This window comes from Prinia subflava, assembly GCF_021018805.1.
Source record: "Prinia subflava isolate CZ2003 ecotype Zambia chromosome W unlocalized genomic scaffold, Cam_Psub_1.2 scaffold_31_NEW, whole genome shotgun sequence".
Classification (NCBI taxonomy): domain Eukaryota; kingdom Metazoa; phylum Chordata; class Aves; order Passeriformes; family Cisticolidae; genus Prinia; species Prinia subflava.
This window is the reverse complement of record NW_026960608.1, coordinates 3,230,564-3,242,944: the sequence shown is the minus strand read 5'-3', so window position 1 is coordinate 3,242,944 and position 12,381 is coordinate 3,230,564. Positions and strand designations below refer to the sequence as shown.

Here is a 12,381-nt window from a genome sequence, read left to right as displayed (position 1 = left end):
AGGGGCTTTCTGTACGTTGGCGTACCACTGCCAAAGAGCTAAGACTTTGCTTCCTACAAGACGCGAGAGACTGCTAAGCAGCGCTTCCAGCTTCACGCTTCAAACAAACAGGCAAATCATCATCTATCTCTGAAATGCTGTTATCTGGCTGAAACATTCCACATACTTGCATTTCGGTGAGACACCGTTTGAACTTGCAGAACTACTTCCCCTCAGTAAGACGCGCAAGACGGAGATGATATCCCCATGACAAATCTTTATTGTGCAACTGCTGCTCAAAGCTTTTGTTACCTTCCACAGACGCACGGCAAAAGAAAAATTACACATCAAAAGCCGCTAGATTGATGGGCAACAGACGAAATCCATTCAGCGGCGATTTGTACACGTGCAGCAACTCTTGCGGTGCCAAAATCTTAGCCAGGCGGCCAGCCCAACTGACCGCCACCCAGAACGGGTAGATGCATGCGAGAGACAGACTGCCCACCCTCGGGCCCTTCATCCACAACCATCCGGAATCCATTGGTCAGGCCCAGGTGAGCAACACACATCTCGCCAACAATCACGACATGCCCAAGAAGCTGGAGAAGGAAGTACAAACCCATAAATAAGTAAAATAAAAAGAATAAAGGAACAAGAGGGGAGAGAGCAGGAAGGGAAGGAATGAGAGCAGAGAACCACCCAGAGAAAGCAGCTAGCCAATTCCTAGCAGTTCAACCATTGCATGGCCAAATTAACGGCCGTCCAAACACTGGCAACTAAAGCTTTCCAAGCAAAGCTACAAAGACCAATTATGCACGCTATAGGGGCAAAAGAGAGCTAGGCAATTTTTCTCAAGATAGACACCAAAGGACTACAAAACAGCCACAGAAGCTGACACTGTCTCCGCGTTAAAGCCCCCATTGTGTCTTCAGGCAACATAACCAATCCGGCTGGAAAATAAACTTTTGGCTGCCTTTTGCGTGGGTTTACAGTGTCTTTGAACATGGCTTTCACAGCTTAAAGCAAAACATCCAGCACCTCTCAACCAGCTTTGCCCTTCCTTGCCCCGGACCTGCCAAAAACCCCAAGCCCTCTTCTCCATGTTAGAAGGACTACTACTCTGACTCTAAACCACGACAATAGGCACCAGACTGCACTCCAAAACAACATGGCGCTTTGCACCAGAAGTACACACCCAGGGACCAGCACTGCTTTATCGCACTGCTTTTAGTCAAAAAGCTCAACTCCATTACAAGCCAGAGGCAAGAGATGATAGCGCCAGAAAACCCAAAGTAGCCTACTGTGCCCTATCAAGGGGGAAAGGGGGGATGGGAAAGAGTCTAGTAAATGAGGAACTATCTACAGGTACAGTTTAGCACACAGAAAACTCCCACAGTACTTACAGATTCACCAGAATCTCCTGCTCCAGACAACTCGATAATTGGCTCCTTAGGCATGACTAGGAAAAGTGTCGCGTCTAGGGGCAAAACGATCAAGGAACGAATGGCACTGGAGGAAGAGTAAACACTTAAAACATAACCGGCTTCAGAGAAAGGCAATAGCTTATGCAAACCCATCTGCCCCGCTGAACTCCTACAGAAGCAGATTACCAGATACCCCAAAGACAAGCCAGAACATTGATTTTTCCTGCATGATTATTATGCTTTCTGTACCCAAAATACAGTATATTTACAGAGCCCCCTCTAGAAGTGAGATTCGTCATGCAAGACCATGGGGGAAGGAGACAGGCCACTACTTGCGATTAACAAGCTCCAGTATGTTTTAGTTGGGACCGATCCTTTCCTGAGCAGTTTTTCTACTGGATGTGGTCCACGCAGAGACTGAAGACAAATGGCTTAACTGAATCAGCAAAGAGTTTAGTGAAGTGGAAGAGCAGCGGCCATTCATTTCCCACAGGACAGGGAGCTCAAGCATCGAACACACGCATAATGCCAGGAAGCCTGCAAGTGCATGGGACGAGTCTGTCTTCTATACTGCATGCAAACCCTACCTTCAAAAGCAGAAAGAATCCCTAACTGCTAACTTTCAGCATTTTAGGAACTAAATCACATGGGATATTACCTTAAAGTTAACATCCCATAGGCAACGCCTGCATTGTTTTTCCCCCGGTCTAAGCAGCTCACTCCAGTTTCCAGTACCAACACTCGTGACCCTTGCAAGCATGCTGTTATCACGGTCTTATTTCCCCACAGAAACGAGTTCTGGAAAGCTATTGAAGCCTGCAGGATGACCACCTCGTAATTTTTTTGCTTTTTTTTTTTTTTAATTAGAGAAAGATGTAATTCCTTGCCCTCATAATCCAGTTTGGGGGATGCTGTTAGGAGACACATTGAGACCAAGTTACCGTCGGAGGTCCTTCTCTACGCGCGCACACACGACACGGTGGGGGTGGGATACGAGGCGAGTCCGGACAACACCTGCAACCCAGTACGCCCGCGGCAGCCGGAGGGGTGGGGGTGCGGCACAGAACAAGCTATGGGGACGGTGCAGTAGAGAGCGCCACAACCCAGAGAGGCCCCGTCCGTCCCGCGTCCCTGCACCCACCCACCCGCAGCAGCAGCGCCGCCGCGCGCCCTGCCGCGCGCCCGGGTACCGCGCACCGGGTGTCCTCGGCTCAGATGCCCGCAAGCGCGGGAGGAGGGGGAAGGGAAGAGGAACCGCGCACAGAGAGCAAAGCCGAGGCTACCTCCTAGTCCTCGTCGCTGACGAGACCACAGAAACGCCTTGCCGATAATCTTTCCGAAGACGGTAGTGGCGCCACCAGGGCGAGAGGCCAGCACCCCGATACTCTCGTCAGCCAAGGACAACGCCCGTGTCCGCCCCGACACTTCCTCCACTAAGCCCGGCCCTCCGCGGCGCCCATTGGGCCGACGGATCGTGGCCCGCGTCTCCATTTGCTGTCCCGCCTGTCTCTTTCGCTTTTCCCCGCCCCCTTGGCGAGTCCTCTCTCGTCGACCTGGGGCCCTCGGGGCGCCGAGGGACCTGCCCCGTGTAGTGCTGCGACCCTGAGGGCGGGCTACGAGGTCGCAGAAGAGGCTGTAGTAGCTACAAACACTATTTCTTGTTATTTGTTACCGCATCAAGTCCACCCCAAAGGTGCCTGTGCCTTTTTGGTGCTGCTCCCTTCAGTCAAATGACTGCTTTGGCCAGGGCAGGGCAGGCCTGCCCTTAACTTCTCGGGACATTTTGAAAAACCAACAGAAGTTGCTCTACACTGTTTGCTGAAAGCCCCACTTCCATTGCAGACGTTTCTAAGCTGCACGTCTCCTGGAAGCAAATAAAATACAAAGCGTGCGTTCGGCACTGCTGGCTTGAGGGTTCAAGATAGTAGGATTTGCGTTAGGCTGGATAGGAGGCTTTTAGAAAAATAGGCAGCGCCCTCAAATCTGCCCAAGGGTGGTCTGCTGTGCCCTGCAGCTCCGGGCACAGTGAGCACCTTGAATGGCCCACACATCTATCTTGTAACATATATAAACCCTGCTTTCCTCGATATTGGGCTAAGGAGATCCTTGGCCGCCTTTGCGGCAAGGGCACGTCGTCCTATTTTGCAAAGCTGCTTTCCAGCCGATCGACCTCCAGCATGTACTGGTGCATGGCGTTGTGCCTCCCCAGGTGCAGGACTTGTGTATCCACAGGTTCCTCGGGTGGTCTCAAAACAGATTGTTTCCTATGATGGAAGGGACTTTGTTCCCCAAGTCCCTGCCTTGAGGTTCAGGGTCTCAAGAGGTTTGGTAACCGTGCCAGTGAAAACAGAGGAAAACGACTCGCCGAGTATCACAGCCTTCTCCATGTTACTGGCCACTAGACCTCCTGGCTTATTTATCAGCGGGGGCAGGGGGGGAGGGAGGAAGGGAATGTGGGTTGGCGTACGCTTTCTTTAGCCTTATTTTTCTGACCAATGCACCTGTGGAAGCCCATCTTATGATTCTTTACATCCCCTGCCAAATTCAGCTCCAGCTTTGCCTTAGCTTTTCTGATCCCATCCCTACAGACCTGGGCGGCATCTTTAGATTCTTCCCAGAATGCGTGTCCCTGCTTCCAATACCTATGCATGTCCACTTCATGCTTCAGCTCAACCAGAAGAGAAGGCCCTTACTCAGCAACGCTCATGTCCCGCCTAACTTGCCTGATGTCTTACGTCGACCTCATCCTCTTAATCTGGTGGCCTATAGTAGATACCAAACACAAGGTTGGCTTCTTTTGTTGGCTTGTGTGGGATGATGACCATGGAGTCAGGAAAGGGCTAAGGCTTACTATATATGGCCTAAACCGTGTACCCTCCACATTATCTTTCCTGATGGAGATCCACATAGCTGACGTCAAGAAAGGACAATATGGCCGAAGGAGGAGTTCATGGGCAGCTAGGAAAGCCGTTTCTTGGCTCTGATGAACGGCATGAAATGGAAAGAAGTCTTAAGAGCGGAACTCTGAAGGACACCAAGGCCAAAGAAGTAACCTTTGCCCGATTAAGGGTCATTTAAGTATTAAAATGCACACTCATGCATATGCTAATAAGCTTACTGAAGTACATGCTACCACGTATATGATTATATTACTCAGCTCTCCAATTAGATCTTGCTATACGTAAGGAGGAGAAGATTGGGCTGTATATAAGGAGGGTAGAAATTTCAGCTAGGTAGCAGGAATTCCCAAGAGATGTCAGAGACAGTTGCCGGTCTGTTCTCTTCTCCCTCCTCCAAAGCGGGGACGCCCTCTTGGGAAGCTTCTGCATACCATTGCTATTATTAGTATTGCATGGGTTAGCATGATGTTATTAGACTTCTACCACAGCTAGTGCATTTCTCAATGGCAGTTCCAAATCTCTAGTTCTGTAACTTCAGAAAATCACTCTATTCCTGAATCTGCGCTCACAAAGGTTCTTAGAGAACGCAACCAGATTCACAGTGCTGAACTGGTTGTAACCGGAAATTAGGCCTAACCCCACCCGGTCCCTCTGATGTCTGAGGAGCAGCTGGAGTGCAAGGGGCTTTATTTTCTGCCAAGTTTCTTACTCTTAACGCAACAGCTTGGCCTCTAATTTTCACCCATAAGCTCTCAACCTGTTCATCGCTGTCTTTCAAAGACAGCTCTGTACAGAAAATCCCTCTTATTTTGAGTTCACACAGAGGACCACCTCTGCCTCTCCTTCCTTCTGACCACTTTATAGCCATTGACTGGGGAGCTCCAGTCATTGAGTTGTCCCAGCACATTTTTACTCTCGTGATTACATTGTTAGCTTTCCGGCTGCCCAGTGGTTTCCAGCTCCTCTTGCTGGTGCCCACAGAGTCGTTCTATCACTCCCCCTTCTCAGCTTGACACAGAGAGAAAATAAGATGGAAAACAACTCACAGGGTGAGATAGGGCAGTTTACTAAAGGAAAAGAGAAAGTTTTCGCACAAAAAAGGAAACAGGAAAAACAAATATATCCTCTGGTTCCCATCAGCAAGCACTGTCCGACCACTTTCCAAGAAGCAGGGCTTCAGCACAGGTAGGGGTTGCTCCGAAAGGCAAACGCTGTAAATAACTAATGTGCCCCCTTTCCCCCTCCTTAACTTAGCTTTTATTTCTGAGCTGAAGTCATATGGTACAGAATAGCCCTCTGGCCAGTTTGGGTCACCTGGTCTAGTGGTGTCTCCTGCCAGGATCTTGCCCACTCCCAGCCTACTTATTGGGGGCAGAATGTTGGAGAGGCAGCGCTGACGCTGTGCCAACATTGCCCGGCAGTAGCCAAAACACTGATGTGTTATCAACACCTTTCTAGATACAAATGCAAAGCATGGCACTGTTGGACGCTATGGGGAAAGTGAACTCCATCTCAGCCACAGCCAGTACAGTCTCCACCCCTTACTTCGCACCATTTGCATCATACTCAGATCCCACAGAATTTTTTATATATATATCTATATCTGGCTTCTAATTCTTCCATTGTATTTATGTCATGACTGAAATCCCTTCTTACCAACACTTACAACTTAAACTCCATGCTTAAACCATCTTTATGTCCAACACACGTATACATTTTCATTAACTACCGTCCCCCTTCCTTTCAAAGACAGATATTAGTTTCCCATTTGATGGGTTTCTTCCAGCCCTCCAGATGTTTAAAAAACAGGCTGTGACTTGGGCTCCATTCCATCAAGATGGGTGCTCGGGACAGAAGCGACACACTCGACCGTTCGGCACCGACACCGGCCCTGCCTGGGCTATCCTCGCACTCTCCTCGCTCCTCGTAAAATTCACTCATCGTCGGTTCATGTCACTCCTGCTACTTTACTTCCTGCAACATACAGTTTGCACTCATTACTTTTCCCCCAAGGTTAAATCTCCTTGAGGCACACGCCGGGTCTCCCCATCCTTCTGCACTACCCACCAAGTACACCCAGGTCCTTGAGCAAAGACAATCCCATTAATAGGTTTGCCTTTTCCCATGGGAGGAGAATTCCACAGCCACTTCCCTGTGTGTAGTATGGGGACCTTATCTCCTCCCACAGTATGTAGTGGTTTTGTTTGGGCAGGACCAGGGCGGTTAGCAGATCTTCTGGTGTTAACCAGCCAAGTGGCTTCTGCTAAATTTGCATCCCAATGCTTCCATGCCCGATTGCCTAACCCTCTTGACATAGTCATCAGCAGTCCATCATACCTCTCAATCTTTCCAGAGGCTTGTGGGTGATAAGGGATGTGATATATCTACTCAATGCATGTTTCTTTGCCTAAGAGTTTATGAGGTTATTTCATAAATGAGTGTCTTGGGTTCAATGCAAGATGTATTCTATTCCCATCTGTTGAAACTGGTTGGGGAGGTGTTTCTTTCTTTATCTCTTCTATGACCCATTCCTCATGGCTCCGGGGGGAAGGGGGCAGGTGTCTTCTGTTAATGGGCCAGCTGTTAAAACCAGGTGGGGCAGTGTTCCTATCTCTTCCCTGACCCATCCTCCTTCCAGGGGGATATCTGCTGTTAATGAGCCATTAAGGCTCACTGCATGACTGATAAAATGGCATCATCCCATTGTGAGATGCTCCACCCAGTGGGAGGAGCCAAGCTTTCCTACCTGGATAAAACCTGAGATTCAGAACACCAGGACAGCCTGTTTTCCACTGGCTTCCCAGAGGAAGACCAGACTCATCTCGCCACCGCTGGATCCTTCCACGGGATCATCTCTACTCCAACAGAACCACATCTGTCACTCCAGGAGGACTTAATTGGACTGCTACCAACACCCTGACCAACAGGGTGTCAGGTCGTGTTCTGACTCTGCCAGTGTTTTTCTTTTTTGTTCGTTTGCTTTTTTGTACTACTTCGTTTTTAATATTCCTAGTAAAGAACTGTTATTCCTATTCCCATATCTTTGCCTGAAAGCTCCTTAATTTCAAAATTAAAATAATTCAGAGCGAGGGGGTTTACATTCCCCATTCCAAGGGAAGCTCCGGCTTTTCCCTGGCAGACACCTGTCTTTCCAAACTAAGACAAGGAGACTCATTGATTCCATTCTTTCTGGGGTACCATGTCACTACAAAATGTCTCTCTTAAGGCCTAAGACAGCGTTTCGAGCAATAGCATGGTTTACAGGGTATTTTTACAGCCAACCAGTAGTTGCCTCTACCACGATGAGCATGTAAGCTCTTGCCTTGGTGTGTTCATGGCAGTGGTCCAATATAGTCAATTTGCCAGGCCTCAGCAGATTTAAAACTCACTTTGGCCATCTATTCCAAGGACATTTCACTCATGTGGCTCACTTGATTGCAGCACGTTTCACATTCACGGGTGACCTGTGTGATAGCCTCCGTGGTCAGGCCGACCCCTCAATCACAAGCTCGTCTGTAGGTTGCATTTTTTCCTAGATGCCCGCATGGTTCATGGGCCCATGAGGCTGTAAAGAGTTCACACTTCTTCTCCCAGTCTAAGTCTACCTGAGCTATTTCAATTTTGGCAGCCTTAGCTGGCTGTTCATTCTTCTGATGTTCCTCAGTGGCACGACTTTGGGGCATGTAAGCATCTACGGGACGTTCCTTCAGAGCCATCGTTTCTACCCGTGCAGTGATGTCCTGCCACAACACAGCAGCCCACATGGGTTTAGCCCTGCACTGCCAATCGGTCTTCTTCCATTGCTGTAGCCACCTTCATAGGGCATTAGCCACCATCCAGGAGTCAGTACAGAGATACAGCAGAGGCCACTTTTCTTCTCCTTCAGCGGCCTCAACGACTCATTGTGTGGGACTCCACACAGCAGCTTTCCACCTCTGATGGTTTCCTACCACAAGGCAGGATCCGTCAGAAAAGAGAGCATGGCCTCTTTCATCTTCTGATAACTCATTATATGGTGGTGCTTCTTGAGCACGAGTGACCTTTCAAAGAAATTCTCCAAAACCTCTGCCTTTTTTCATGGATTCTCGGGCAATTGGGTTCCCCCAGTCAAGCTCGTTGTGTGATCAGTGCTGCTACCCACCCACTTACTCCACGCAGCACTGTTTGCACGATGTGTCAAAAGGATGCTTCCTTTGAACATCTAGTGTAGCACAGGAAATTGCAGCGCCAAGAGGAGACACGCTTCTTTCCCAACAACAACTGAGGATGCTCAAACCCCCTCATATGCTGCTAATATTTCTTTTTCAGAGGGAGTGTAGTGGGCCTTCTGATCCTCAATGACCCCGGCTCCAAAACCTTAATGGTCCACCTCGGCTTTCTCTTGATGTTCTTTGCCAGAAGCTCCAAGTGAGATCATGCTATCCAGCTGCAGTGTAGAGTATATTTTGCAGGGCTGGTCCAGTCTGAACAGGCCCAAGAGCTACCACAAAAGCTACTTCCCTGTTTGATCTGCTCAAAGGCCTGTTGTTGCTCAAGGCCCCATCCAAAATGGTTCTTCTGGGTCACTCAATAGAGGGGCCTCACAAGCTGACTGTAACGTGGAATATGCATTCTCCAGAACCCCAGGCGGCCTACGAAAGCCTGTGTTTCCATCATCTTAGCTGGTGAAGACATAGTTGCTATCTTGTTAACCACATCCATAGGCACACGACGACGGCCACCCCACCATTTGTGCGCCCAAAAACTGGATGTCCCGTGCAGGTCCCTTGACCTTGCTTTTCTTTATGGCAAACCCAGCTATCAGAACATTCTGAACTATTCTTTTTCCCTTCTCAAACACTTCTTCTGCCTCACTGCCCCACACAATGATGTCATGAACGTATTGTAGATGTTGCGGGGCATCATCCATTTCCAGTACACTTTGGATCAGTCCATGAGAGATGGTAGGGCTGTGTTTCCACCCCCGGGGCAGTCGATTCCAGGTGTATTGGACACCCCGCCACATGAAAGCAAACTGTGGTCCGCACTCTGCTGTCAAAGGAATTGAGAAAAATGCATCGGCAATGCCAAGTGCAGCGTACCACCTGGCTGCCTTTGACTCCAGTTCATATTAGAGCTCTAACATGTCCAGTACAGCAGCACTCAGTGGGGGCGTTACTTCATTCAGGCCACAATGGTCTACTGTTAACCTCCACCCTCCATCAGACTTTGGCACTGGCCACATGGCACTACTAAAAGGTGAGTGAGTCTTGCTGATCGCTCCTTGGCTCTCCTCACCCACCTTTTCTTTCTCACTTCTGGGGGCCATTACTGTAGTTATTGTTTGGGTCCCTATCTCAGCCATAGTGTCCTCAAATGCAGTTTGGGTCCCTGCCTCAGCCACACTCTTCTGACAGTACTGAACTGTGGCTCAATAGGCATAGGCCAGGCCCTCGTACAGGGCAAGAAGCTGCTGGGTTTCATCAGGGTAGGTAAGGCACCCTTCTATCAGGTGACGCGTCAGTTTGCCAGGCTTCTTTACCTATTTAGGTGTAGAGTCCCAGGCAAGGGGAGGTCATAACCACTCTAGGAACCTGCTCAAATCCTTGCACACGCACTGCCATCCAGCGAGCTGCCGCTTCAGGGCACATTTCAGTACCTCCTCACCTACAGTTTGTTTTGTCTCACAGCAGGATGACACCAGATTCCACAAACCCCATAGGGTGCCAACAGTATTAGTTAATAGTAAAAATAGTATTCAACAGCTTACATAAGGATGAACAAGGAATGCGGCAGCCTGCATTCTAAAACAATCTACATCAGTCCCAGATAGGGAGAGTGAGTCCCTCATTGTCCCCAGAAAGTAGCTCCCCTAGCACAACAAAGCCATCAATGTCACAGCAAAGCACAGAGCCACTGTTTGTAGTAACATGTTCCCAAACTCAACAAAACAAAGAGATAAGCAGCGTACCTGACAAACTCCATGTCCCGCACAGGAGCTTGCTACTCAATAACTACTATTACTATACCATGCAAGATATATAAGGGCCAGTGTCTCAGCCCACGTTAGGAACCAAAAAGGACTGGTGTGGGTTTATCTTGGCTGGATGCCAGGTGTTCACCAAACAACTCTATCACTCCTCCTTCCCAGCTGGACAGGAGAGATGAAAAACAACTTGCAGACTGAGATAAGGTTGTTTACTAAAGCAAAAGTGAATGTTTGTGCGTGAACAAGGAGAGGGAAAAAAACCAAATTGATTGTCTAGTTTCGATCAGCAAGTACTGTCTAGACACTTCCTGGGAAGCAGGGCTTCCGCACATGTACCAGTTTCTCTGGAAGGCAAACACTGTAAATAAGAAATGCTCCCCTTTCCCCCTCCTTTACTTCGCTTTTATTTCTGAGCTGACATCATATGGTATGGAATATCCCTCTGACCAGTTTGGGTCAGCTGTCCTGGTTGTAACTCCTCCTAGGATCTTGCCCACCCCCAGCCAGCTGATGCTGGGGCAGAATGTTGGAGAGACAGCACTGATGCTGTGCCAACACTGCTCAGCAGTAGCCAAAACACTGGTGTGTTATCAACACCTTTCTAGCTACCAATGCAAAGCACGGTGTGGGAAAATGACTGGGGACCCTGTGGACCCGTAACTGGGGATTCAATTAGAGGAAACTTAGGAGTTATATTAACATCCTTACAGGCGTTATAACAGTACGGGAATTATAGGGTAAATCACAGTTGCTGCTCCCTGGATGGAATGCAGTTGGCATGACTTGAAACCTATTCCGTGATGATTCCCCATACACACGCACCTGCTAATGGGGATGGAATGGAGGGTGGAGCGGAGCAAAGGCCAGGCTCTGCAGAAATCCTTGCGGGGAAGGGAACTCGATGGTACTTTGCAGCTGATAATCCGCATACCACCTGTCAGCCACGGGAGATAGGGGAAGATGTCTTACTGCTGAGCCAGCAACTGTGGTGAAATCTCTCTCCTTCGATGAACTTGCTTCGTTAAAGACCAATAATAATATTAACGCACACCTCCATCCCAAAGTTACCCACCTCCAAAGTGCGACCACCCCTCACTGGGCATGCGCTCTATATTCTTTCTGACTGTACCTTTAAAAGCAAAGCAAGAGAATTTTACACCAATCAGTAACAAAGGTATGCATGAATAGAGTCACTCAAGCTCCACCTAAACACACAGAAATACTATAAAAATAAGTCGAGAATGGGGAAAAGTTAGGGAAGACTCCATCGACTCCATCGTAGCTGCTGGGATCAGTTGATGGGCTGAACCTGTCTTCTCCCTCATAGAGATGCCTATTGGATAAGAATCATACTCTATGCATGCGGAACATTTTATTGGGGATTAGAGCTTCTCTGCATATTCCTTCAAATATATTTTTGCAGACAGACACTATCACTGACAATCTTTGAACCTTAACCTGTCACAACTTATATTAACAAAGAGTGTTCTTCCATAAACTGCTAGCGTGAATCCTTGGCGGACGCTACCAGTCGTCAGCGGCAGGTAACACAATAGGTAAAGGGGAAGACCTGCTGAGGGGCCTCCCTTACACTGTTGGTGTGTTTCCCTAAGTCAGTCGAACCACCCTCTGATCCAGTACGACTGCTCAGCGAAGGATCCCCCCAACGGGACGCTGACAGACTGGTCGGGCACAACGGCCGCGGCTTTCCCGAAACACAGACAAATTAAACACTAAAGACTGAGTAAATCTCCCCACACTAAGGGTCGAGGAAGCCTCCCTTTTTCACGTGACCCACGGCACTGTGAGAGCTGCTATGGGGAAATGAACTCCATCTTGGCAACACCCAGACCTGCATCATTGGGATCTGGCTTCTTAAAGCAGATCCATGACCACAGAAGCCAAAACCTTTAGTACGGCACCAGCTACACAGCCCGGCATTCAGCTATTCAGTCAGTCTTCTCCTCCCTGCACCCCTTCGGTTAGCGTAGGAAGCCATATAACCACACAAAGGAGATCATACGTGGTTCTTTATTTGAGAGCATGGGACACGGGCATGGAATGCCCAAATCTTGTGCCCAAGAATACAGCGTTTATTTGTGATTTTCAT

The 12,381-nt window shown here is 48.8% G+C and overlaps 1 protein-coding gene across 1 annotated transcript; it reads right to left on the bottom strand.

Annotated features, from left to right (window-relative positions):
* Positions 1 to 236: 236 nt before the first annotated feature.
* On the bottom strand, positions 237 to 7,444 carry LOC134565023 (uncharacterized). Its single transcript, XM_063424383.1, has 4 exons — positions 2,687 to 7,444; positions 2,062 to 2,314; positions 1,383 to 1,488; positions 237 to 578 (listed from the first exon to the last, which is right to left on the bottom strand). Exons 1-4 carry the CDS (start codon positions 2,892 to 2,894, stop codon positions 414 to 416), a joined length of 732 nt encoding a protein of 243 aa, XP_063280453.1. The 5' UTR covers positions 2,895 to 7,444; the 3' UTR covers positions 237 to 413.
* Between the last annotated feature and the right edge of the window lie 4,937 nt (positions 7,445 to 12,381).

Bases quoted from the DNA above. Each gene is read 5' to 3' on its own strand.
- LOC134565023 (XM_063424383.1), bottom strand. From the start codon at position 2,894: ATGGAGACGCGGGCCACGATCCGTCGGCCCAATGGGCGCCGCGGAGGG. The intron at 2,315-2,686 runs GTAGCCTCGGCT...GTCTCCTAACAG, and splicing joins TCAGCGACGAGGACTAGGAG to CATCCCCCAAACTGGATTAT. The intron at 579-1,382 runs GTAAGTACTGTG...TTCCTTCTCCAG, and splicing joins CAGGAGATTCTGGTGAATCT to CTTCTTGGGCATGTCGTGAT.